Below are 25,565 nucleotides of genomic sequence, written 5' to 3'. Positions count from 1 at the left end.
CAAAAAAATAATTTTTTTCTCAAACAATTTTTTGGGCGTAGCAATTTTTTTTTTGGGGGGGTTGGAAATCACTTAAAATATGTAAAAATGCAAAAAATTCTCGAACTTTTTTGGGGGGGTAACAATTTTTTGGGGGTTGGAAATCACAAAACATGTAGAAATGCAAAAAAAATTCTCTATTTTTTTTGGGTGGGGGTAACAATTTTTTGGGGCGGGTTGGAAATCACTTAAAACATGTAGAAATGCAAAAAAATTCTCTATTTTTTTTGGGGGGAAGGAAATCACTTCAAACATGTAGAAATGCAAAAAAAAATTCTCTAAATTATTTTTTGGGGGGGTAACAATATTTGCGGGGGGTTGGAAATCACTAAAAACATGTAAAAATGCAAAAAAAAAATTTTTTTTCTCAAACAATTTTTTTTTGGGGGGGGGGTAACAATATTTGCGGGCCGTTGGAAATCACTAAAAACATGTAAACATCCAAAAAAATAATTTTTTTTCTCAAACAATTTTTTTTGGGGGGGGGTTGGAAATCACTTAAAATATGTAGAAATGCAAAAAAAAATTCTCGAACTTTTTTTTTGGGGGGGGTAGGAAATCACTTCAAACATGTAGAAATGCAAAAAAATTTCTCTAACAATTATTTTTTTTGGGGGGTAACAATATTTGTGGGGGGTTGGAAATCACTAAAAACATGTAAAAAAAAAAAAAATTTTCTCGCACATTTTTTTTGGGGGGGGGTTGGAAATCACTTAAAATATGTAGAAATGCAAAAGAAGATTTTCTCGAACAATTTTTTTTGGGTCGGTAACAATTTTTTTTGGGGGGGTGGAAATCACTAAAAACATGTAAAAATGCAAAAAAAAAAATATTTTTTCTCGCTCAATTTTTTGGGGGGGGGGGGGGTTGGAAATCACTTAAAATATGTAGAAATGCAAAAGATTTTCTCGAACAATTTTTTTTGGGGGGGTAACAATTTTTTGGGGGGTTGGAAATCACAAAACATGTAGAAATGCAAAAAAAAAAATCTCGAACAATTTTTTTGAGGGGGTAACAATTTGGGGGGTTGGAAATCACTTAAAACATGAAGAAATGCAAAAAAAATTCTCTTTTTTGGGTGGGGGTAACAATTTTTTTGGGGGGGGTTGGAAATCACTTAAAACATGCAGAAATGCAAAAAAAAAAATTCTCCAACAATTTTTTTTGGGGGGGGGGTTGGAAATCACTTAAAACATAAAAATGCAAAAAAATTAATTTTTTTCTCAATTTTTGGGGGGGGTTGGTAATCACTTAAAATATGTAGAAATGCAAAAAAAGAAAAAAAATTTCTCCAACAATTTTTTGGGGGGGGCGTAACAATTTTTTAGGGGGGTTGGAAATCACTTAAAACATGTAAAAATGCAAAAAAAATTCTTTTTGGGGGGCGGGGGGGGGTAACAAAATTTTTGGGGGGGTTGGAAATCACTTAAAACATGTAAAAATGCAAAAAAAAATTCTCTCAATTTTTTTGGGAGGGGGGTAAATTTTTTGGGGGGTTAGAAATTACTTAAAACATGTAGAAATGCAAAAAAATTCACTTTTTTGGGGGGTACATTTTTTGGGGGGGGTTGGAAATCACAAAACATGTAAAAATGCAAAAAAATTGAAAAATTTTCTCCAACAATTTTGGGGGGGGGGTTGGAAATCACTTAAAACATATAGAAATGCAAAAAACAAAATCTATTTTTTTTGGTGGGGGTAACAATTTTTTTTGGGGGGGGGGGGTTGGAAATCACTTAAAACATGAAGAAATGCAAAAAAATATATATTTCTTTTTTGGGGGGGTGGGTAACAATTTTTTTTGGGGGGGGTTGGAAATCACTCAAAACATGTAGAAATGCAAAAAAAAATTCTCTTCTTTTTCTTGGGTGGAGGTAACAACTTTTTTTGGGGGGGGTAGGAAATTACTTAAAACATGTAGAAATGCAAAAAAAAAAAAAAATTCTATTTTTTTTTGGTGGGGTAAATTTTTTTGGGGGGGGGTTGGAAATCACTTTAAACATGTAGAAATGCAAAAAAAAATTCTCTTTTTTTTTGGGTGGGGTGGGAAATTACTTAAAACATGTAGAAATGCAAAAAAAAAATTTCTCTAACAATTTTTTTGGGGGGGGCGTATCAATTTTTTTTGGGGGGGGTTGGAAATCACTTAAAACATGTAAAAATGCAAAAAAAAAAATTCTATTTTTTGGGGGGGTAACAATTTTTTTTGGGGGGGGGGGTTGGAAATCACTAATTTTCATGGCATGATTCTTGGACCATACCTAACCCCCCCACCAAGTTTCGTCGAAATCCGTCGAGTTTTTCCGTAATACTGTTCACAAACAAACAAACAAACAGAAAGGGGTGAAAACAGTAACCTCCATCCATCTTCGAAGATGGCAGAGGTTAACAAACAAACAAACAGAAAGGGGTGAAAAAAGTAACCTCCATCCATCTTCGAAGATGGCGGAGGTTAATAAAATCATTCTTTTTCTGCAGCAGACTCATCTCAGATCATCAATTCGGATTCAGACCTGGTCACTCGACTTTAAACATGCTGCTTCTACTCTCCCAACAATTTGGTTGAAGGCCCTCAATATCAGACATGAGATCAGGGCCATCTCACTGGACATATCTCAAGCTTTTGATAGTCTGGCATCCTGCCTTGCTCTCCAAACTGTCTGCCTGTGGAATCCAAGGCTAAGTCCACTTTTGGATTACCAACTTCCTCCATTCTCTTAGACAGCATGTGGCTCAACAGAACCCTTTCATCTCCTCTCCCTGTCAAAGCTGGACTACCCCAAGGCAGTGTTCTAGGCCCCACATTATTCCTAATCTTCATCAATGATCTCATTGACTCTGAAAATCCTCTTCATCTCATTGCTGATGACTCGACTCTCTGCTGTGACATCTCTCATCCTTCCGATAGACAAGCAGCAGCCTCTTCCCTCTTCTCAGACCTTGACAAAAATCACAAACTGGTGAAACACAATTTTGCTTTTGTATTCATATTGTTATGGATCTGGAAACCATAAGCATTCAACATACAGATGTCCCAAAAGTTAGTTATGTCGTTAAGTATGTGTGTAGTCAGATCCCTTTCCTTTTGTCTAGTGGGAGAATCAAAGGCGTGCGTTGCGATTTCTTTTCAGTTAGGTTATTAACTCTTTACATCCAACGAACCCTCCAATAAGCCATCGAACAACCATCCCATCTGCATAACCCCTCGGCCCTTTACAATCCACGGTATCATTGCGCTTGCAGCCCTCGGTTCGCGGGCCACAGCGCACCTTTGCCCGAGACTGATCGAGGCAGTTTCACCACCACGACCTTTCTCGAACACGCGCGGAGGGAGGGTCGGCTTTCTCCAAAAAAGGCTGAAACCCCGCCCCGGAAAGGTATGCCGTGGGACCCTGTCCAATCAAAGGCGGACAGCGAGGTGTGTTCACCAAGGCCCCTCCCCACTGAAGGAGGTCAATAAATACCCGAGCACTCTGAGGTAGGGGTCTTTGAGAGTTTTTGGAGGGTTTTTGCTGTTACGAAAGTCGTCGAGGTGGCGAACGTGTCTCTGCTGGCCCTCTACAAGGAAGGAAAGAGCAACCCCGACCCCCACTCCGTGGACCCGGCCATTCACCACCCGAGCTCCGCCACAAACCTCGAGTCCCACACGTGCGACTGGGGACCAAACCAGTGACCATTGTCAGGTGCCGCAGCATGGAGTACCCCCTTTCTCCGACGGCCAGGTACCCAACCAAACTCTGACCCCCAGCTTGTCTCTCTCCTCAGCTGTGAGGGTCCAATAAAGAAGTCTGGGTTTCTTTTCATTTGTGTGTGTCTGCGTGTGGGCCCGTCTTGAAGTAGAACTGAATAAGTGTTTTTGGATCATTGTAAATACTTCTTGCATATTTGCGTTAAGTCTTGCATTGTGTCTTCGTTTACTGTAAATAAAACTTGTTAGAAATATTCCCAGTCTGTTTCCGTCCCTTCTTGCATTGGTCCAGTATGGTTCGGTTCGGAGTTTAGGCGAGGTTTTATCATTCCAGCCTGCACGGCTTTGGCAGTTTCCACTCGGCTGCACCTGAACCGGAGTTGGTAGTCGATAGTTGGAGCTCTACTGCAGTCGGTAGAGTGACCCGGTTCGAGCAAGACATGCCGAGGGCGTGGTTTCCCCGGTAGTCGAAATCGCGTAGTTAATTAGGTAAATTGGTTATAGCCAAATAGACCCTACGCTACGCGGTTGAAATATTGGTGACCACGGTCGGTTAAACGACCCGCCGGCTCGCGGAGTTATCCGAGCGACGGCCTACAATTCCAGGGAATTTGGTGAGAGATGACGCAAGCTTTCCCCACCTAGTGGTTGTTCTCGCCACCGACCCCCGGCCCACAACAATATTATCCACCCTTTGCCTTCTCCTTTACCCCTCATCATTATCTGCATCCCTTGTTTGTCCAACTCTGTCTACTTTTTCCCTCTGCCCTGCTGTTGGTTTTTTTTCCCCATTTCTCCTGCTGTTCCCTTTGTTATGTTGCGTCCTGATTTGTTCTGTCATTGTTCTTCCATGAGCCTAGACCATGTTAAAATAATAATAATAATAATAATAATAATAATAATAAATATTTTCAAAAAACAACAATGCCCTGACATTAGAGGCATTTTCCAGGAACGTATCCCCGGCCAATAGTAGGGTCTGACAGTATTGTTTACAATCTTTATGACTATTGTGCTCCCCAGTAGGATTCATCGTGAACATTTCAAAACAAGTTCTATGCTTTGTCATGTCATTAGCATTCCAGTTCATGTTTAATTCAATGTCAAATTAACATTAGGACTAAGTGAAAAGTTGAAATTTACTCCAAATAAATCTCAAACCCCAAATGATTGCATTACTGCTGAACCCTGTCTAGCTGCATTTTATGCATTAAGTAACTCTTAATTGTTGGAGGAATATATTCAATTGTTATGAAAAGGGTGGTCAGATGATCTTGTCAGAGGAAAAGAAAATGCAGAAACTATCAAAAACTTGCAGCACAATGTGATGGTAACCAAACCATGAAGGGGCTACTTGCAAATACATACCGGGTTACGGCGCAAGGCCATTCCAACAGCACGTGCCGCTCTCGGTGCAGCCAACATCGCTGCGAGGTGGCCATAACTCACAGTATGACTGGGTGGTACTTCAGTGAGTAGAGCTAGGAGAATGCGTCGTGTAAATGAATCTAGGCAGGGGTTAATTGGAAAGGGGGGGTACAGAATGTTAGCAGTGACAACTACTGTGAAGTTGATAGCATGTCATTGCAAATCCCAGCACTTCCCACCGAAGGCAAAGTTGAAAGATGGCAAAAGTTCCACCAGAAATGACCCAATATCAAATTTTGAGTTAATTATTTTTTTTCTGTTTTGACCCTATGACCCTAAATCCCCACCATCTGGGGCATGAAATGGGGGTCAAATCCAAAAAAGTTACATATTTCATGCGTCCTCCAATGTTGACTGCATATACACTACCGGTCAAAAGTTTTAGAACACCCCCATTTTTCCAGTTTTTGCTGAAATTTAAGCAGTTCAAGTCCAGTGAATAACCTGAAATGATACAAAGCCAAGCAGTAAACTACCAGAGGTTAAAACAAAAGTTTAGGTTACCAAAAACTGAAAAATAATGTAAATTTCAGAGTTATTAAAAAAGGCCCTTTTCAGGGAACAAGTAATGGGTTAGCAACTGCAGTTGTTCTGCAGCAATGGAAGTAAATTAAGCCTTGAAAGTTGATGCAAACAATTCCTACAGGTGTCCCAACTTTTGTTGATTAGTTACAAACCCTCTCTCTGTATAAAAGCAGTGTTGGAACAGACTGTGTTGCAACACCCTCGGAAGAATTATTTGGACAATATTGCACTGCGGGAAGTAGTATATTGCTATCATAATGGCGAGAAAAAGACAATTAACAAAGGAAGACAGACAGACCATTATAACCCTTAAAAGTGTAGGTCTTTCCTTTAGAGAAATTGTAAAGCAACCAAGGTGTCAGTGAGTACAGTTTCCTACACCATCAAAAGGCACTTGGAAACTGGAGGAAACTCTGACAGGAAGAGGTCTGGCAGACCCAAAACCACAACACAATCAGAAGACAAGTTTCTGAGAGTCAACAGCTTGCGTGATAGGTGGTTCACAGGACAGCAGCTTCAAGCACAGTTTAACACTGGTCGAAGCAAGGAAGTCTCAGTTTCAACTGTGAAGAGAAGACAGTAAGAAAGCAGTAAGAAAGCCATTACTAAGATGGCAAAATAAGAAAAAGGATTGCCTGGGCCATGAAGCACCACCAGTAGACGAGTTACTGAAAACTGGAAGAAGGTCTTATGGACCGATGAATCAAAATTTGAAATCTTCGGTTCATCATGCAGGATTTTTGTATGCTGTCGAGTAGGCGAAAGGATGGTTCCTCAGTGTGTGACACCAACTGTCAAACATGGAGGAGGAAGTGTGATGATCTGGGGCTCTTTTGCTGGATCCAGAGTTGACAACTTGCAGAGTGACTGGCACCCTACCAGCATTTTGCAGCGCCATGCAATACCCTCTGGTCTATGCCTAGTTGGTAAGGGGTTAATCCTACAGCAAGATAATGACCCAAAACATACCTCCAGGCTATGTCAGAACTACCTGAGAAGAAAAGAACAAGATGGACGGCTTCAAATCATGGAATGGTCAGCACAGTCTTGAGACTTAAACCCCATCGAGCTGGTTTGGGATGAACTGGACAGAAGGGTGAAAGCAAAGCAACCTTCAAGTGCAACACATGTGTGGGAACTTCTGCGACAGTGTTGGGAAGAATTTTCCGAACAATATTTGATTTCCATTGTCGAAAGAATGCCACGAGTATGTTCAGCTGTTACATCTGCAAAAGGTGGCTACTTTGATGAGTGAAAATTTTAGATTAAATTTTGTTCAACAAAACGATTCCATGATTTCTTTTTTTTTATCTGCAATTGTATATTTGTTCTACGCTTTAATGTCAGAGTACATTGAAACATCAAACTGCTTAAATTTCAGTAAAAACTGGAAAAATGGGGGTGTTCTCAAACTTTTGACCAGTAGTGTACAAAGTTTCATTCAATAATGTTTTAAAATGTGCCCATAATTGCATTTGTTTTTTATTGCACCCCAGGGGGTTGGGGTCAAAATGATACTGCTATGTCGTGATTATAACTACCTAGTTTGATGAATTTCTGCACAACCGTTTGGGAGATAGTGTGACGGATGGACAGACAGAAAGACAGAGCTGATTACAATATCCCCACCATTTTTTAAAAAAAGGCATGGGGATGAATATGGGAGGTGAACCAGTCTATGTAGTTTACTTTGTGAGACACACCTGTGAGAAATATAGGATGATGCAGGGGTGGCTGTGGACAGGCTGACGCCTGTTTGGGGTTGGAGGAGTAAACCTGCAGCCATTTTCTACACCAATCTAAGTAGTTCTTGGAGTGTGGATGTTTGGTGGCTTTGTCTGCCACCACATGAACCTGGCTCAGACAATCTTCATTCATCAGCACAGTCTCTGCCTTTCCTTTTGGAAACACTTTTCCAAAGGGCTGGAAGTACGGTGATGTGCTGTTGGTAAATTCAAAATGCACTTTTGGTTATTTCCTTTCATTCACCGTAGTCTGTGACACACTCATTGACAGAGCTGTAAACTTATTCCTCTTCGAAATTACAACCAAGAAGGTGAGCAAAACTTTATTATTTTGAAGTATTATTCTGAACAAACACTCAATTATTAACATGTTATCATTAATAAGTACCATTAACAGACCGGCCTACCCTCATTTAAGTATTTGTGCACAGTTGTTTTTACACTTTCTAGAAGGTCCAATATATTTGTGTAACTTTCACAAAAACATTACAAGAAAAGTATTATCGGGAGATTATCAGATGATTATTCAGGGAAAGAATGCACACAAGAACTTGAGTAAATGGAAAAAAAGAGGAAATTATGTTAATGTAGATTAGCCTACTACACTGAAGGTTTTAATTTAATCTTTATTATCAAAGCTCAGAAGGTAAGGTACGCATCACAGAAGTCTTGGTGCTCAATCTAGAATGCAAGGAAGAACATACATCCAACAGGCCAAATACATCATGGTTTAAATTGACATGTATACCTGCAATTTCCTTCTTTTTTATACAAAAATCAAGGATCATGGAGGAGCTAGAACATAGAACAAATCGGCAGGACAACAGAGCAAAAGGAACAGCAGAAAGAGACAGGAGGGGGGAACACACCAAAAACAGTGTTGAGGGACAAAATAGATGGAGACTTTGAGATAAGGGATGAGGGGTGGAGACATGGGGTGAAAAATATGGATGCAGAAGCAAACTCTCAGGAAGGAAAGACTATAAACTTGGGCGGACGTGGGCTTAAGGGGAAGAAAAGATCATGGTTTTGGATCGGCGATGTTGAGATAGGGATAACTGCTATCGTAAATACCTGGAGGGAAGAATGAGATTGAAGAGAATGTGAAAGTTCGCTCCACAGGTAAGAAAAAAAAAAGGAACGAATGAGTGGAAGTGAGCGGTGATTCTGGATTTTGGGAGTTTCACCAGAAGGTGACTGCTGGTGGACTGTGTTCACCCTGCAGAAACATGGAGGTGTGGACAAAGCACAAAGAGCAAAGGAACCAGAAAGGAGGTGGTAGAAGACAGAGACCACTGACCTATCTGCAATATGAAAGTGATAGGTTCATAGACTCAACTTATCATAGATTCAGGATCGTGGGAGATTCCAATGGTCTTGAAGGCCTTGGCTTCCATGACATCAAGATGAGCAAGGTGTGAGGCAGGGGTGCCAGCGCTGAGGGGTGAGCAGTACTCAATCAGGCTGCTGATGAAGCCCTTGTAGGTCTAAGATTTCAGGTGTGCCAAGGAATGACTGCACGGTGGAGGATGCCCATGCCTGGTGTTGGCTTAATGATTAGGGTGATGGGCTTGGGATCCTAGGATCCAGAGTTCAAATCCCCCTCGGCTGTTGAATTAATACCAGGTGGGGTTGACTCTACCCACCATCCTTTCGAGGTCGGCAAAATGAGTACCAGCTTGCTGGTATCCTATGTCAGAGGGGCGACCCATCCAGGATTGTACCCAATAGCCAAGGAGACTGCTTCGGCAGCACAAACACTCTGCACAGAGTATGATCCCAATGGATGCCCAGTCACCAACTTGCTTTGGAGGCCAACTTTGAAATGTGGTTTGCTCAAGAAAGATCATGGCTGATAGTGAGACCGAAGAGTTTGAGTGACTGAAATTCCTCAAGATGATTGTTGAGAAAGTAGATGGGAGGGTTTGCATGACAGTCCTTTCGGAGAGACAGAGTGAGAATGTGAGATTTGTCAGGCTTGAGAGACATATTTCAAGTGTTTCACCATCTTTTGATTATATCAAGGTCTGAATTCAGGGAAAAGGCTGCATCCTGCCTGTCTGAAGGATGAGGGATGACATGGTAGAGGGTGGAGTCATCAGCAGAGATAGAGGATTTTCCAGAGTCGGCGATCATTAGTGAAGCTTAGGAATAGGACTGGGGCCAGAACACTGCCTTGGGAGCACTCCAGCCTTGACAGGGAGAGGAGATAAGAGAGTAGAGGAAGTCAGTAACCCAAGAGTGGAGTTGGCTTTGGATACCACAGGCAGAGAGTTTGGAGAGGAAGGTGGGATGCCAAACTGTATCGAATGCTCGAGATATGTCTAGAGATGGCCCTGATTTCATGTCTGACATTGAAGGCCTCCATGCATTGTTTGGAGAGCATAAGCAGCATGTCAAAGGTGGAATGACCTGGTGTGAACCCAAATTGATGATCTGAGATGGGGTCGTTGGAGAAAAGGAATGATTTTATATCAACTGCGATGATGGATTGCATTACCTTGCTCATGACTGCAAGTAAGCTGATAGGTCTGTTGTTAAGGGGATCAGCTTTTGCACCTTGTTTATGTAATGCAGTGATGTTGGCAGATTTCCACTGAGGCCAACAAGTGAAATCATTTCTACAGCAACATAAAATACAGGAGTACAATTATTACTTTTAATTTAAAAGTCGAAGAGCAGTGTTGTTTTACAATCCAATTTATAAGGAAACAGCTGAAACTTTAAAGACTGAGAATTAATACGTCAATATAAAGTTTTAATTTGCATTGTTATTTGAACTTGGTGACTTCAACAGCCATATTCTATGGAGGAAGCAATGCACTTGTCTTTGAAGGTTAACAATCAATACCTCCTCTACTCTGACATTCCCATGCCATCATTTTTCTCTCCTACATATTCCCCTACCATCCTTCTTCCCTATCAAGGGAAGATATCATTTGGCTCAGACAATCAAGCTGTTAGGGTTTTTACCCAAAGGTAAAAACTTTCCCCGGCATACAATCAGAACAATCCTCTTCTCAATTTAGAATTTTATTATTTTTTTAGCCCCAACTCCCTTTCACCTTTGACTTTAAAGGCCGCAATTATTCCTACCTTTCTGTGGGCTCAGTCGGGGAAAGTTTTTAGCCCAAGTCTTTCACGACCCACCTGGCCAGGCTGACGTTTGAATGAAGATGACAGGAATTGGAAATGGTTTCGGGTGCCAGTGACAACTTGCCTACTCTTCAATAAAGGCACCGTGGGATATTTAACGTCCACAAACAACCAGTGTTGGCAGGTGGGTCTTCCGGCTTAAAGCCCTTCCAATGGACGGCACACACTGATGTATCAACCTGCATGTGAAATGCCAATGTGACGGTTTATAGCTGGGTCGAGATTCAAAACAGGGTAGAGAGCTCAAAGGTGAATGTGTATACCTCTACGCTACCCTATCAGCCTACTCACTCATCTTCACCTCCGTCAAATTTTTACCCACCCCTAATGGGAAGAGAGGAGTTCTTAATGCCTGGATAACTATCATCTGAATCAGTACATATTCAACATTTTTGTAACAATAGTTGCTGTAAGTTGCACTTCATATAAATGCAAGTGGAAAATTGGGTGGAGGGTAGGTTAGGGGAAAGGAGAATCAAGAAGAAGAAAAAAAAAGATACAAAGTTCAAAACAACATATTTAAATGGGGGAAACAAGGAGTGAGAAAGAAGAGATTAAATGGAAGATCCTGTATCATCATAGTTATGAAGAATGAAGGTGTTACTAACCACGAGTCTTCTTCACCCAAAGGTAAATCCAACTGGTGGATTCCTCGTCCACAAGCTGTCACCGTAATGGTACCACATATTGTGTGCACATCCGTTGAGTCAAGGATGCAAGTTCCCTAAGGTATCCACACAAGCATTAGAAGCAGGTCTCATGAGTCATTTACAAACGTACCATGTATGGAAAGGATGGGGATCAATAAGACCTTAAAAACAACCCTTCAAAAATAATGCAGTCATTCATCTTGGACAATTGAAACTGAAATCCTTTCTCAGAATGAGCTATCAGAACTACTGATGAGATTTCCATTTTTTTTTTTAACTTTAATAAAGATACTGAGACAGCTCATCTCTCGGCCCGACGATCAACTGTCCAATTAGTGTTTTGCAGACAGGTTGTGTCATCTCCCGGATGGACATTAAACTGGGTGTCCCATCTTCCAGCATTAGTTGGTGGACGATAAAGAACTCAGAGTGTCTTTCCTGAAGAGTACGCAAGTTATTTCCGGCACCCTAAACAAATGACAAATTCCTGTCTCAATCAGCCGAGGCTGTACGTCAGGCCTCACCAGCTGGTTCATAAAAGCACTTGGGTTAAAACCTCCCTCTGGTCCAAAATCACAGGGAAGGTGGTATTAAATTGGGGTTAAGCCAGTTAAAGTATTCAGCAAGGATCAGATTATAGATAATGATATTATGTATTCTGCATTTTCTGACATTTGTCATGATATGTTACATTACCAAAAGTATTGGGACAGCACACCTAAACTTTAAGGCAGCATATGCATTTCAAAGTTGAGTAGCAGGTATTGAAACTCAGTTGTATCAAAATTCCACGAGGTAAAAGAGCTTTCACCAGTCATCAAGACTTTCAACACATACGGTAATGGTTTTGTCATGGCAGAAACTTTTTTTTTGTTTTTTTGGCATACAAAAATCAAGAGTCATGGGAGAACTAATTCATATAATGAATCAGGATGTGACTAAACACAAGAAACAGTTGAAAGAAAGGGGAAACACATTAATGGTAGTTGGGCTGAGGGACAAAATACAGGGAGAAGAATGAAAGGTAGTGGAGGACACATGGGATGGACAAGATGGATACCGACGTAAACTCTCAGGAAGAAAAAATTGGAAATTTGTAAGGAGGTGAGCCTGGGGGTGAACGGGATACCAGGCCAGAGGGGTGAGCTGAGCAAGGTGTGAGGCAGGAGCACCAGTCCAGAGGGGAGAGAAGTACTCCATCAAGCTATGGATGAAGGCCTTGTCAGTGGATAGGAGTTCAGGTGTGCTAAGGAAGAACTTTGTACAACGCAGGATGCCCAATCGGCAACTACCTCTGGAGGCCAACTTGGCTGCATCGGCTGCAGAATGGATGATGGGAATCAACACCCAAAAGTGCCAAGTTATCACTTTTACCAGAAAATGGACCTGTAAAGAACACCACCAGTCTACTCTGAACAATATCATGTTGGATTTTGTGACTTGTCTTAAGTATTTTGGTCTTACCATGAGTTCTGATCTGAAATGGAACAAGTACATCACAAATGTACTTCAGGAAGCTAATTTAACACCTTAGCTTTCTTGAGATGCAACTTGTACATCAACTCTACAGCCCTGAAGGAAAAGATGTAGAAAGCCCTTGTCAGATCTCTGGTGGAATATGGAGCTTCTGTGTGGAACCCTTACACGAAGAAATGCACACACCTCCTAGAAATGGTGCAAAGACGAGCAGTCTGATACAGTACACACTAAATCATTACAATAACACCACTACCATGTCAGCAATGCGAGAGCAACTTGGCTGATCCGCTCAACAATGCAGAGAAAACCACAGGTTTGTGATGATGTTCAAGATACATAGCAATATGGTTGCCTTTAAAAGGTACATCACTCCTGTAGGAAGACCAACAAAGAACGTGCATGCATATGGTTATCAGACTGCACGATGGAGGACCAATTATAATCATCAACTTTCTTTCTTCCCTCAGACAGTGCAGGCATGGAATGGCCTACTCCTTGAAATGATAGCATCATCCATTGAAGCCTTCAATCTGCATTCAATGAGAGGCCATAACTAAGTTACACTCACTCTGCACTTGTGGCGGCTCACATGCACATGCAGCAAAACAAGTTCTACAAGAATCTTCAGAATTGAAGGAGGCAGAGTAATCAGAAAAAGAATAAGAAGGGGCATAGACAAACAAGTGAAGGGTGCATAAGACAAGCCAGACGGCAAGAAAAGCCAGACAGCACGATGAAGCAGAAAAAGGGCAGTTGATGGGGCACACAAAGATCGGACAGCCAAAAACAGGGCAAGTGCAGACAGTAAAAGTTAAAGGTGAACTGAGAAGAAATGTCAGTGACAATCAAAAGAAAAAATAAAACAAAAAAGATCCTGTGTGTCAGGATTAAAAACAAAATATACCACAGAGTTGTTACTTTAAAGGACAAGAGGGAAGAACAGGATTGGTTGGACTGATGAAGGCAAGTGCACAAATGTGTGGAAAATGAAGACAATGCAGTGGGGGTGAGCAGTGATGCTCGATTTAGAAGAGTAACAAGACATACAGCTGGATTTGTGCATGTGACATGGAAGGGGTGGGAGAATTTGAAAGAATGGGCAGAGGAAGCAAGACTAAGTTCAGGACGGTGAGGCCACTAACCTGTTGATGAGAGAGCAGTCCCTGCTGCTTCACCACACTGTCAAGAGGATACCAGTTGAGTTACTCTTCACAGCTTACGTTCCATTTCCTCTCCAGGCGCAAGATGAGAAACAGCGGCATCAGCCGACGCAGGGGAGCTGTACTTCCTGGCACAGGAGACACTGTTACACTTTTTCGTTGGACTTCATTGGCTACTCTACGTGTACACTGTTTGAAGCCGACGTCAAAGGAAGTCAAAATTAGTCAAAAACATTTAGACATCATCTATTAAAAGAGCTGCTGCAATTTATACACAAATGTAATTATATGGGGATTGTGGGGGGGGGGGGTTGGAGAGGCACCACATACTTTTTAGAAGCTAAGAGTGACCTAGAGAGGTGTTGATTCACACCGGTACTTTCTTTCGGTGCAATATCGCAATACGGGACACTAGCCCATACTGTCCCATGGATGCAGCGTGAATATATTGTTACGGATTCGCGCCCGCCGGCGTGCGGACGGCCACGTAACTCGAATCGCGGCACGTCGCCCACCGGACGGACAATCCAGTCGTGACCCTCTCGGACTAACGCCGGGAACTAGTCACGGGTGGACCTTTCGGTCTCACCGCGATCGTGCCAATCGGCCCCCGCGTGGGATAGGGTTGCTCGCCAAATTCGACCTACCTAAGTACCCACACGGAGGGTAGACCGGGCGATCGCACCTCGCCGCAGGTCGACTTCGGACACGGTCCACTTTAAGCGACCCGTTCCGTACTATCGGGATAACCGAGCGGTGTTATTCGTCGGCCTCGACGGTTCGATTAATTATCGGGCGTTTTAGCCCACGACCAACCCTTTACGTGAAGCAAGATGGAGATTCAATGAAAGAAAAGACGAAGCGAAGCGGGAAAACAGTTCAACATAACACACATTTATTTCGCGATGAACGGGAAGCACACATATACAATTACACCAAAAGCACATGTAAAAGGAGAAGAAACACAATATTACACAAAAAGCAAATATAAAAGAGAAACACAATGCAGAGCTATCCGACTACCGAGCACACGGCAACACTTATACAATTTTACTTCACAGACGGCGCCGACAACACAGATACCCAAAGCAAAAGAAAAAGAACCACCCTCCAGGATGAGGGGGGTAGACGGGCCTGGGGCCGAGACCGTGTCGGGCCTACCCGTCTGATGATGAGACGCAAAGTGGCGGTGGCGCCTCAACTCCGCGGGCCTCGCGGACAGTGTGTGGTAGGGGTGGGAAAGGGGCCCCCTTGTCGCACTATCTCAGCGCGGGGGGGAAACAGGAGGGGGTTGTTGATGCTCGAGGGGGGGAGGAGGATATCACCCTGTCTCGGGTCCCCGCGACGCGGCGTCTCCACTCGACCTCCGTCGCCCCCCCGGCCTCTCCCCCCCCCCCTCCCCGACTCCGACGCGAGCACCCCCTCGATCGCCTTCGCCGCCGCCACCTCTCCACAGCTCCGTCCTCTTCTTCCCAGCTCCACCGACAACTCCCAACCGCGAACTCGAACTCCGAACTCTTGACTTCTCCCCTCCGAACTGAACTGTTTGGCAAGCGCAGCCGTTTATATCCCCCATGGCCTCGCTCCCCCACCTTTGACCCTTTACCTCCGACCCTTCACCTCCAACTGGCTCCCCATTGGACCGAGGAAAAGTGGGCGTGAATGCTTTTTGATCCATGAATTTGCACATAGCGACCTCACTCCAACGCCCTGGAGGCGGGGCCAAATCGCCCCACGCTCTCCGATAGGACGGAACAGAAGTGGGCGTGAGTCGTTTTTGATCCGTTTTCCTTGGAAAGTCTGTGATGTTTCTGAACACGCTTTTCGGTGCGCGCCCTGCACGAGTCCAGTATCGGTGCCCACAAGTGGCGCAAGAATGGTGGTGATGCGATGGTGGTGAGTTGTGACGGTAAAGGTCGTGGCTGTTGTTGTGAAGCGGCGTTGTGGTTGGTGGTTGTTTTTGTGAAGCGGCGTTGTGGTTGGTGGTTGTTGTGAAGCGGCGTTGTGGTTGGTGGTTGTTGTGAAGCGGCGTTGTGGTTGGTGGTTGTTGTGTGATGGCTGTTGAGACGTGGTTGGTGTTGGTAGTAATGGCGGCTGGTCCAAAATAAAGATAGTAAAAGAAAAACGGCTATCCTGAAGAGTCGCAGCCCGACTGAATGACATTTATTCCCTCGAAACAACGGGTTTGGGCCTAACTACACATATACTTACCGAGATATCTCACCTAAGGGACCTGAATGGTGGTTTGCGAATTTGGTCAACCACAACACTACCCCCTCCCCTTTTTACAGACTCGTCCCGAGTCGTCAAATTTTCGTGTGCCATCATGTGTAGTTTTCCCTAGTACATTTTACCTACGGATCCCTGAGTGCGACATTCATGGTATTCGTGTCCCCAAAATAAATAACCTGAGGGCTGAGTAACTACCTAAACAAACTCACTCACACGGACGACTTAAATAAAATTGCCGGCGCTAAGACAAACATGCCGGGGGCGCACTCATATTTACAGTACATCTTAACCTTAACTTACAAATTTTACACTAAACCATGGCCCAGGATCACTGAACTCTGCAAAAAGAAAGCAGTTAGCAGGGAGCCAGGCTGCTCACATGCAGTCTCTGGCTCAAACAATGCAGGTGACGGGGAACGTGGCCGGCTGCTCACACGCAGTCCAAGGCCTTCCCTTTTGAACTGAACGCAGTGAACCACAACGGTGCATGGGCTGCACAAACGTAGTCTCCGTGCCAGCTCAAGTGGCACACGCAATGAACACAACGAATGGATACATGAATGGTTTGAACTGAACGCAGTGAACCACAACGGTGCATGGGCTGCACAAATGCAGTCTCCGTGCCAGCTCAAGTGGCACACGCAATGAACACAACGAATGGATGGATGAATGGATGCACGCAAACACGGTGCACGGGCCGCCACTGCAGGCCCGTGTTGTAGCTGCCAACAGGGCAGTTCTCGCAGCTTGCAAACTGTTGCCTTGATCCTGGCGCACATGGCAATGAACAGGGGGCGGGGGGGCAAAGCAAAAATTGAACGGGGCTGGTGAACAGGGGCAGTGGGCATGGCATGGCAAAGGCAGCAGGCAAACACAGCCCGCAGAAGAAGGCCACTGCAGGCAAACACAGCCGGCAGACGAACTGGCCGGCACAGGCCTTGAAGTACCACAGCTGCAGATGATCCAGCCGGCACAGGCCTTGCAGCAAAACAACAGCTGCCGATGAAGTGGGCCGGCCTTTGCCTTGCAGCAACGCAGCCAGCAGATGAAGCTGGCCCGCCTTTGCCGATCAGTGGAGGTTGGTGGTGGGAGTGCGGTGGTGCTGGCCACTCAGAAGGCGGGCTCGGACCTACCTACCTGTCTCCCTCCCACCTATCGCCTTTGCCTGTCACTGTACATACCCACTCCCTTAATTTGTGAAACCCAATTTAGCCCCAACTTATTTTTTTGTTGTTTTTATTTTTACTTCCCCACTATAAATCGTCCCCTAACCCCCTGTACTGTCCTTGTTCGGCTAACCTATCCTGTCACCTAGCCTACTCCCAACCCCTACGTTCCCTTCCTGGAGGGGAGTACGGGAGAGCTAACGTCCTGTGTCGAGGCCCAACTCAAGCCTCAGAATGGCCTCCCCAGAGTTCGGCGATCTATAACCAAAGTGGGTCCAGTGGCCCACAACGAGAGCGAGGGGATGGATGGTGCGGAGGGGTACATCTCCTAATCTACCCTAACCATTTAACTGTTAAACTACCCCGGGGCTTCAACAAGCGCCTCTCGCTTAAACTATTGGTTCTAACAACCCAGATTCCCGTCGCCTGTGTTGGTGTCCTCACAATTTCGGGCCTCGCCCCCCAATTTTCTCTCCGTGCCCTCACACGGTCTCATGGCTGGGACACGGGGCTCCCTTTGGCAGGCACGACCCTCTGCCGAATCTCCCGCTATGGCACCCCCGGGCACTACACTGCCTCCGAGCCTACCAGCTCCCTAAACACCGGGGAGTTCCCCCCATGGCACCTCCCCTGAAACGCATACGTGGCAGGCTGGCTTCCCGGGCCCCTTTCCGAGGGTCACCCGTGCCCACAACACTGCCCACGCGGCTAATGGCGCCCCGGGCCCCCGCACCAAGCAAGCGCACCCGTGCCCACTACGCTATCCCGGCCCCCCATGGGCCCTTGGCCTACCACGGCCGACTAGCCTGGTGCCCGGGGTACCCACTCAGCGATACTCACCTTTCGCAGCCACGCTCCCAACCCGTCAACAGGGCTCCTGCACCCCTCCAAACGGGTTTCGAGCCTACACTCCCACCAACAACAAAACGACCTCCATTTTTCAATTTGACTAACCCAGCTAACTCACTTTACTCTGACCCCGGGGTCCCTTGGGCGGGAGTCACTCCTCCCCCCAATCACTCATCGCACCATGCTTTCCCCATTCGCTCCATACACACAGACCTGCTGGCCTCACTCACTCACGCAGCACATGCTTCCACTTCACTGACCAACTCTTCAACACAAACACCACTGAACTCTGCCATCCTTCTAACTACCTCCCCTAACTAACTTGTGCTCCCACGTCGTCCCTTAAACTACAGCACGTTCCATTTAACGCTACGTAGCTAAACTACGTCCCCTCTACACATTCACTGTCTGTCACTGTCTCCAAATAATCCCATTAATCAATTTCCCAACCTAAATCTCGCTACAATCCCTCTAACTAATCCATTCCACGGGCCCCATGAGGACTTACCCCTGCCCCATGGAGTCGGTCTAACTAAGCTAACCCTTCCCCCGAACTAGTTTCCATTCTGTGCCCTGGGTAAGGGGGTCTTCCACCCCTTGCCCGGGAATCCTGTGCACCCGAAAGTGAGGCTTACTGTTTTTTTTTTTGTTTTGTTTTTTCCATGCGCATCACCAGCGCGGCAACTCACAGCTCGCGCACTTTACACCTGCCCGTGACGTCATGCAGCTGCACGTGTTCCTCGTCCCTCCTTGGACGGTACTATCCGGCAGGGATACCCTTCCTGCCGGATTCCAACCCCACGTGCAGCCATGGCGTCACCGTGCGCATAAAAAAAAAACACAAGCCCCACGTCTCGAGGGGTTCCCCACGCGAACACATGTGCTTTGCCCGTTGGAGCTGAACACACACGATCGCGTGGAGAACCCGTCCGGTCCAAATCCGTAATCCTGCCTAAACTTTGTCCGTCCGCGGGATCGGCAAATCCACCGCGTGCGTTTCCGGACCGGGACTTCACTCTCGCAAGCGAGCACGTGGGGGCCTCGTGCGTTGCACAGCACGGACCTCGTGCTCACTGCTGGGTGAACCCGGCACGGTCCCCGAAACAACTACAGCCGCTACCCGGCTTTCTTTCCTCACTTGTAGCCGTCGTCGCCATTCGACCCACGCACACCTGCGTGTTACGACGCTCACACTCCATTCCATTACATTCACCCCGGGAGACGCGGCTGCGTGCTCCCGCATGCCAACCGACATCTCCCTCACATACCGCTCTCTCACACACACGGTCTCCCTTGCACTCGGCCGTTCACTCACGCATGCTACCTCCCTCGCACACGTGGCTCCACGCACTCGCGGCCTTTCACTCACTCGTGCCATTTCCCTCACACAAACCATACTACTCACACACGCGGGGGCACTCACCCGCCGTTCCTCATCCACACACCGTGCCTCACTCATACACCGTCCCTCACTCACACACGCGGGGGCACTCACCCGCGGTGCCTCATCCACACTGGCCGTTTCATCCACACACACGGCCTCTTCCACTCGCGGTGCCCCTTTTACACACGGCGTGCTGGGAAGCACGTACTCCGGCACACTCGCCACCACACCACTCACACACGGGGTCGCTTCCACACACGGGGACGCACTCACACCTTGCACCACACACACAGGGACAACCACACTGGGGATTCGTGTCCCCACAAGGGTCTCCGGGGCCTCTATACCCCCCAAGCTCTCCGTGTACCTGTCCACAGCACTCCTCCCCTCGACCTCGCAAAGCACGACCGAACCCACCTGGTCGTGACTCGCCTCAAGGGGGCATACTCCCTCCCCTCGTTCCTGGAGGAGGCCATCCAGGTGCTCGCACTGGGTCCCCACACGCTCCGCGAGCTCACCCTCATCGTCCTCCACTACCTCCGTGTGTGTGTGTGCGTCACTTACCCCGTCTTCATCGTGTAGTCTTCCCTCTATCGTTCCCATCTCCCGTGTCTCTGCCAACTCGGTCACCTCTTCACCCTTTACCTCCCTTGTCTCTACTATTTTTATTTCCTTTGTCGTCACCTCGTGTCTCGTCTCACACGTTTTGGTCTCCCCATTTAATTTTTCCCCCTCGGTCACCGCCGCGACCCTCGCCCAACACGCCCCCCGAATTATTTTTTTACCCGCCTCCACCGCGGGCCTGTCAGCCGTTGCACCCCCTTCCAGCTCGTTCGCTCCTACACGTGGAGTCGCCATTTTAAGCTCCCTGCTAACGGCCTTCATGCCCGCCTGCAGGCATCGGCCCATGTTCTGCGTCTCACCCCGCAGCTTTTTAGTTTCTTCCTTCATGTGCTTGTTCATGCCTTTCATTTCTTTTTTCATCTCATTTGTGTTTGTATCCATCTTTTCGTCCATTTTTTGTGTATTCGCATCCATCCTCGTTTTCACTTCGTCCATTTGCTTGTTCATGTTCGCATTCATTTTTGCCAGCATGGTGAATAGCTGGGCCATGTCGGGTGCGCTTGGGTGAGCCGTTTCGGCAGGGGTTGGGGAAGGGTTTTGGTGGAGGGGGGGAGGGGAGGTGTCATACACCGCGGCCGCCGCCGCACCCATTTCGGGCTCTGGGTTCAGTTGGGCGAGTCCGTGTTCCTGCACAACCAACATTTCCTGCACGGGGATTTCATCCTGGACCATGGATTCTACACATTCTACATCCATTTCTAATACCCCCGGCTCCCGCTCGCCTTGAGACGCCATCTTATTTCTCGCAAAGGGTTAATTTAGCTCGCTCGTAATTTGGAGGGAATCGGGGGTCGCTCCTCTCACCCCTGGACCGATTCCCGTGAATTTAGCTGGAGACAGGAGAGCCCGTTTTCCCGTTCTCCGATACCAGTGCCGCGAGGAGGGCGATGAGTTTATATCGCACGACCTGACACCAGTGTTACGGATTCGCGCCCGCCGGCATGCGGACGGCCACGTAACTCGAATCGCGGCACGTCGCCCACTGGACGGACAATCCAGTCGTGACCCACTCGGACTAACGCCGGGAACTAGTCACGGGTGGACCTTTCGGTCTCACCACGATCGTGCCAATCGGCCCCCGCGTGGGATAGGGTTGCTCGCCAAATTCGACCAACCTAAGTACCCACACGGAGGGTAGACCGGGCGATCGCACCTCGCCGCAGGTCGACTTCGGACACGGGCCACTATAAGCGACCCGTTCCGTACTATCGGGATAACCGAACGGTGTTATTCGTCGGCCTCGACGGTTCGATTAATTATCGGGCGTTTTAGCCCACGACCAACCCTTTACGTGAAGCAAGATGGAGATTCAATGAAAGAAAAGACGAAGCGAAGCGGGAAAACAGTTCAACATAACTCACATTTATTTCGCGATGAACGGGAAGCACACATATACAATTACACCAAAAGCACATGTAAAAGGAGAAGAAACAATATTACACAAAAAGCAAATATAAAAGAGAAACACAATGCAGAGCTATCCGACTACCGAGCACACGGCAACACTTATACAATTTTACTTCACAGACGGCGCCGCCAACACAGATACCCAAAGCAAAAGAAAAAGAACCACCCTCCAGGATGAGGGGGGTAGACGGGCCTGGGGCCGAGACCGTGTCGGGCCTACCCGTCTGATGATGAGACGCAAAGTGGCAGTGGCGCCTCAACTCCGCGGGCCTCGCGGACAGTGTGTGGTAGGGGGTGGGAAAGGGGCCCCCTTGTCGCACTATCTCAGCGTGGGGGGGAAACAGGAGGGGGTTGTTGATGCTCGGGGGGGGGGGGAGGAGGATATCACCCTGTCTCGGGTCCCGCGACGAGCGTCTCCACCTCGACCTCGGTCGCGCCGCCGGCCTCTCCCTCCGCCGCTCCCCGACTCCGACGCGAGCACCCCCTCGATCGCCTTCGCCGCCGCCACCTCTCCACAGCTCCGTCCTCTTCTTCCCAGCTCCACCGACAACTCCCAACCGCGAACTCGAACTCCGAACTCTTGGCTTCTCCCCTCCGAACTGAACTGTTTGGCGAGCGCAGCCGTTTATATCCCCCGTGGCCTCGCTCCCCCACCTTTGACCCTTTACCTCCGACCCTTCACCTCCAACTGGCTCCCCATTGGACCGAGGAAAAGTGGGCGTGAATGCTTTTTGATCCATGAATTTGCATATAGCGACCTCACTCCAACGCCCTGGAGGCGGGGCCAAATCGCCCCACGCTCTCCGATAGGACGGAACAGAAGTGGGCGTGAGTCATTTTTGATCCGTTTTCCTCGGAAAGTCTGTGATGTTTCTGAACACGCTTTTCGGTGCACGCCCTGCACGAGTCCAGTATCGGTGCCCACAAGTGGCGCAAGAATGGTGGTGATGCGATGGTGGCAAGTTGTGACGGTAAAGGTCGTGGCTGTTGTTGTGAAGCGGCGTTGTGGTTGGTGGTTGTGAAGCGGCGTTGTGGTTGGTGGTTGTTGTGTGATGGCTGTTGAGACGTGGTTGGTGGTGGTAGTAATGGCGGCTGGTCCAAAATAAAGATAGTAAAAGAAAAACGGCTATCCTGAAGAGTCGCAGCCCGACTGAATGACATTTATTCCCTCGAAACAACGGGTTTGGGCCTAACTACACATATACTTACCGAGATATCTCACCTAAGGGACCTGAATGGTGGTTTGCGAATTTGGTCAATCACAACAATATATATATATATATATATATATATATATATATATATATATATATATATATATATATATATATATATATATATATATATATTCCTGCAATGAATGTAATTTAATATTTTCCCTTCTGAGCTCAAAGTTGAACTCGTTTGAGACATTCACCATATGAAGCTCTGGACCAAAATTCGTGATTCTAGCTCCCCTTATTGTCCAGTTATTCTGCCGACAAGTGGACAAATATACAGACTGGATCATCACAATGTTCACTCAAGTGCCCAGCCGATGGTCACAGCATGAATTACAAGAGGAGGCAATGCTTCATCCATTTGACTGTGGTGGTCCATGAAATCAAGAAGCAGTGGGTGCCAATTGTAGGATTTTGTCTGTTCCCATCATTTCCAAGTGAATGAATATGTCCATCCTGGTGGATTTTATTCCCAGTATATTGTATGCAGAAGAAGGGAAGACAAGTTAATGCAGCTGTAGCTGTAAAAAACAAAAACAACTTTGTAAATAAACTTTCAATCATCTTTTCTTTCAGGATCCTGTTGCCGGAGACTCGACTGTGAGCAGAATTTCATTGTCTGAGTTTTTCCACATCAGTTCAACGAGTTGGTAATCATCCTGTTAGTGGCTGGCGAAAGCAATGCAAACCCACTGACCAATATGTTCATGTGAAATCTGTACCGTGGTTCCTGGGATTCATCAGGCATCAAAATTAGAAGATCTGTACTTTCAGCTCAATGACACCTTGATCACCTTGCTGACTGATTCAACTCATGTGAGGAAGTTCAGAAAACAATGAGGAGCATCCTACTATTCATTTTCAATTGGTCACTGGCTTTGACATCAATACAATTTTACTTGTTATGGAATCTACATACATCGAACAAACACTTTCAAATGGAGCAGCTCACCACCATTAGAGCAGTTAAAGTGTATCAAATGTGGCAATAAATTGCATAAAATGTGCCTACTCTTCGTGAAGGACACCGTGAGGTCTTTAACGTACCAAGCAGACGGGACACCCGGTTTAACGTCCATCCGAGAAACGGCAAACACATTGATGAATCACCCTACCTGTGAAACAGTTTATAGCTGGGTCAAGATTCTAACCCAGGCTTGATGGCTTCGAGGCTATCTTTAAGGTGCATACCTCGAGGCCATCCTGCCAGCCTTGAAGGTGAATAATCAAGAGCAATGAAGGCAGATGAAACACATCAAGAAACGCTCCACATGTGTTATGAGCCACTTCACCATGAAACGATGCTTTCTGAATACATATTTGTTCAAACTCCGCAGGTTTAGCATTTAAGTTGCTGCATACTGAATATGATATTGATGCTTAAGAATGCTTTGCATCAAAAAATAGTCAGAAACGATACAGCCATTTTGCATTGGCTTGGGACATTTCTTGGACAAGTAATTCCTGGTATCGTCAGAGCATCAATGAAGCTTAACAATGTCCAACAAAAGGGCACAGATTATTTATTACGAAATGATATTTCACAACAGGGCATCAATGGTACCAACGAAGACTTTTGTGCTGTCATTGATGATCGGCGTGGTGTCATTGCGAGGCAGGAAATCTCATATCTAGCATAAAAACAAACACAACAAGAAAAAGAGCTGTTAGAGATTGCAGACCCTCACCAAGACTTGTTTTGTGTGGTGTTTGTGTGCTGGTGTGTTACATAATTAATAAGAGACATAATTAGAAATGCCGCTGTATAACTGCCGGCAGTGATGACCGGGTACCAAGACGTCCCGCTTTGATGCAACACCTGACTGACCCTTGACGATTTTTATGATTATTCAATTGAATTTAGAAAGGGATTAAAATAAATTGAATTAAATTCAAATGGAAGACCAAATAGGTACAGTCCTGCATTGGAGTAATCAGAAGGAACCCAAACAAGCAAAAAAGCAAAAATGAAGTTGTTAGGAGGAACCTGGATAAGATTCACATTTCAGCTGCTGCTACTGTACCCTCAAACCCATCCAGGCACAGCCAAGGGAGCCTTATTCATAAATAAATAAAAAACAAAAAGAACCCAGATCAAAAAATTAAATAACTATGTCTGCCAGACCACGTGTCTGATCAAGTTGAAATTTAAAACATGTATTCCCCATCACTACTAGAATACAATTGTGAAGTTTGAAGTCGATTGATGAAGCGGTTCCAGAGAAAACATTATTTAATATTTTCTTAAATCGAATATGGCTGCCAAACCAGGTAACCTATACATTATTCCTCAACAACTTTGTACACACATGCCTTAGGGAACATTTGTGCGAAGTTTCCCCTTGATTTGTCCAGCCGCTCTGGAGAAGAAGATTTTTTTTTTTAATAGGTTTTCGGGTAAATCCAATATGTCTGCCAAACCATGTGACCGATGACATCACATGTGTAAGCCTTTTGTTACTCATGGATAGGCGGTCATACGTATAAAGTTTCACCTCGATCTGTTCAGCCACTTCAGAGATTTTTGAAGGTTTTAAAAAAAAAACAATATGGCTGCCGAATCACGTGACTGATGTCATCATTTTTTTTTTGGTCGACTATTTTATATCCCTAGATGACCCTCAAAAAATTTCATACTCATCGGATGTAGCCTTCTACAGATGCAATGATGACATAACGAAGGTACCAATGATGTCATTTAAAAAAAACACATTCATTCCCCATGAGTATTTGCTATGTGCCAAGTTTCAAAGGTACAATGTTTTCCTGGATTTTCCAACATGGCTGCCATACCACATGAACTATGACGTCAT

General features: G+C 46.1%; 1 protein-coding gene across 11 annotated transcripts in view; it reads right to left on the bottom strand.

Moving 5' to 3' along the window:
* MGMT (O-6-methylguanine-DNA methyltransferase) overlaps window positions 1–25,565 on the bottom strand; it is a 105,942-nt gene that overhangs the window by 41,016 nt on the left and 39,361 nt on the right. For all 11 annotated transcript variants that reach the window (XM_085884009.1, XM_085884006.1, XM_085884004.1 and 8 more), the window contains 4 exons: window positions 24,317–24,383; window positions 11,190–11,305; window positions 7,384–7,622; window positions 5,096–5,235 (listed from right to left, as the gene is read on the bottom strand). In XM_085884009.1, coding sequence (XP_085740135.1) covers window positions 5,096–5,235; window positions 7,384–7,622; window positions 11,190–11,305; window positions 24,317–24,361 — 540 coding nt within the window. In that variant the 5' untranslated portion in view covers window positions 24,362–24,383. The remainder of the gene's footprint in view (window positions 1–5,095; window positions 5,236–7,383; window positions 7,623–11,189; window positions 11,306–24,316; window positions 24,384–25,565) is intronic.

Source organism: Eptatretus burgeri, chromosome 6 (assembly GCF_056783735.1).
Source record: "Eptatretus burgeri isolate ZD-2024b chromosome 6, Ebu_testis_v1, whole genome shotgun sequence".
Lineage (NCBI taxonomy): Eukaryota > Metazoa > Chordata > Myxini > Myxiniformes > Myxinidae > Eptatretus > Eptatretus burgeri.
Note: the sequence above shows the minus strand (reverse complement) of the source record. Positions and strands in the feature narration are given on the sequence as shown.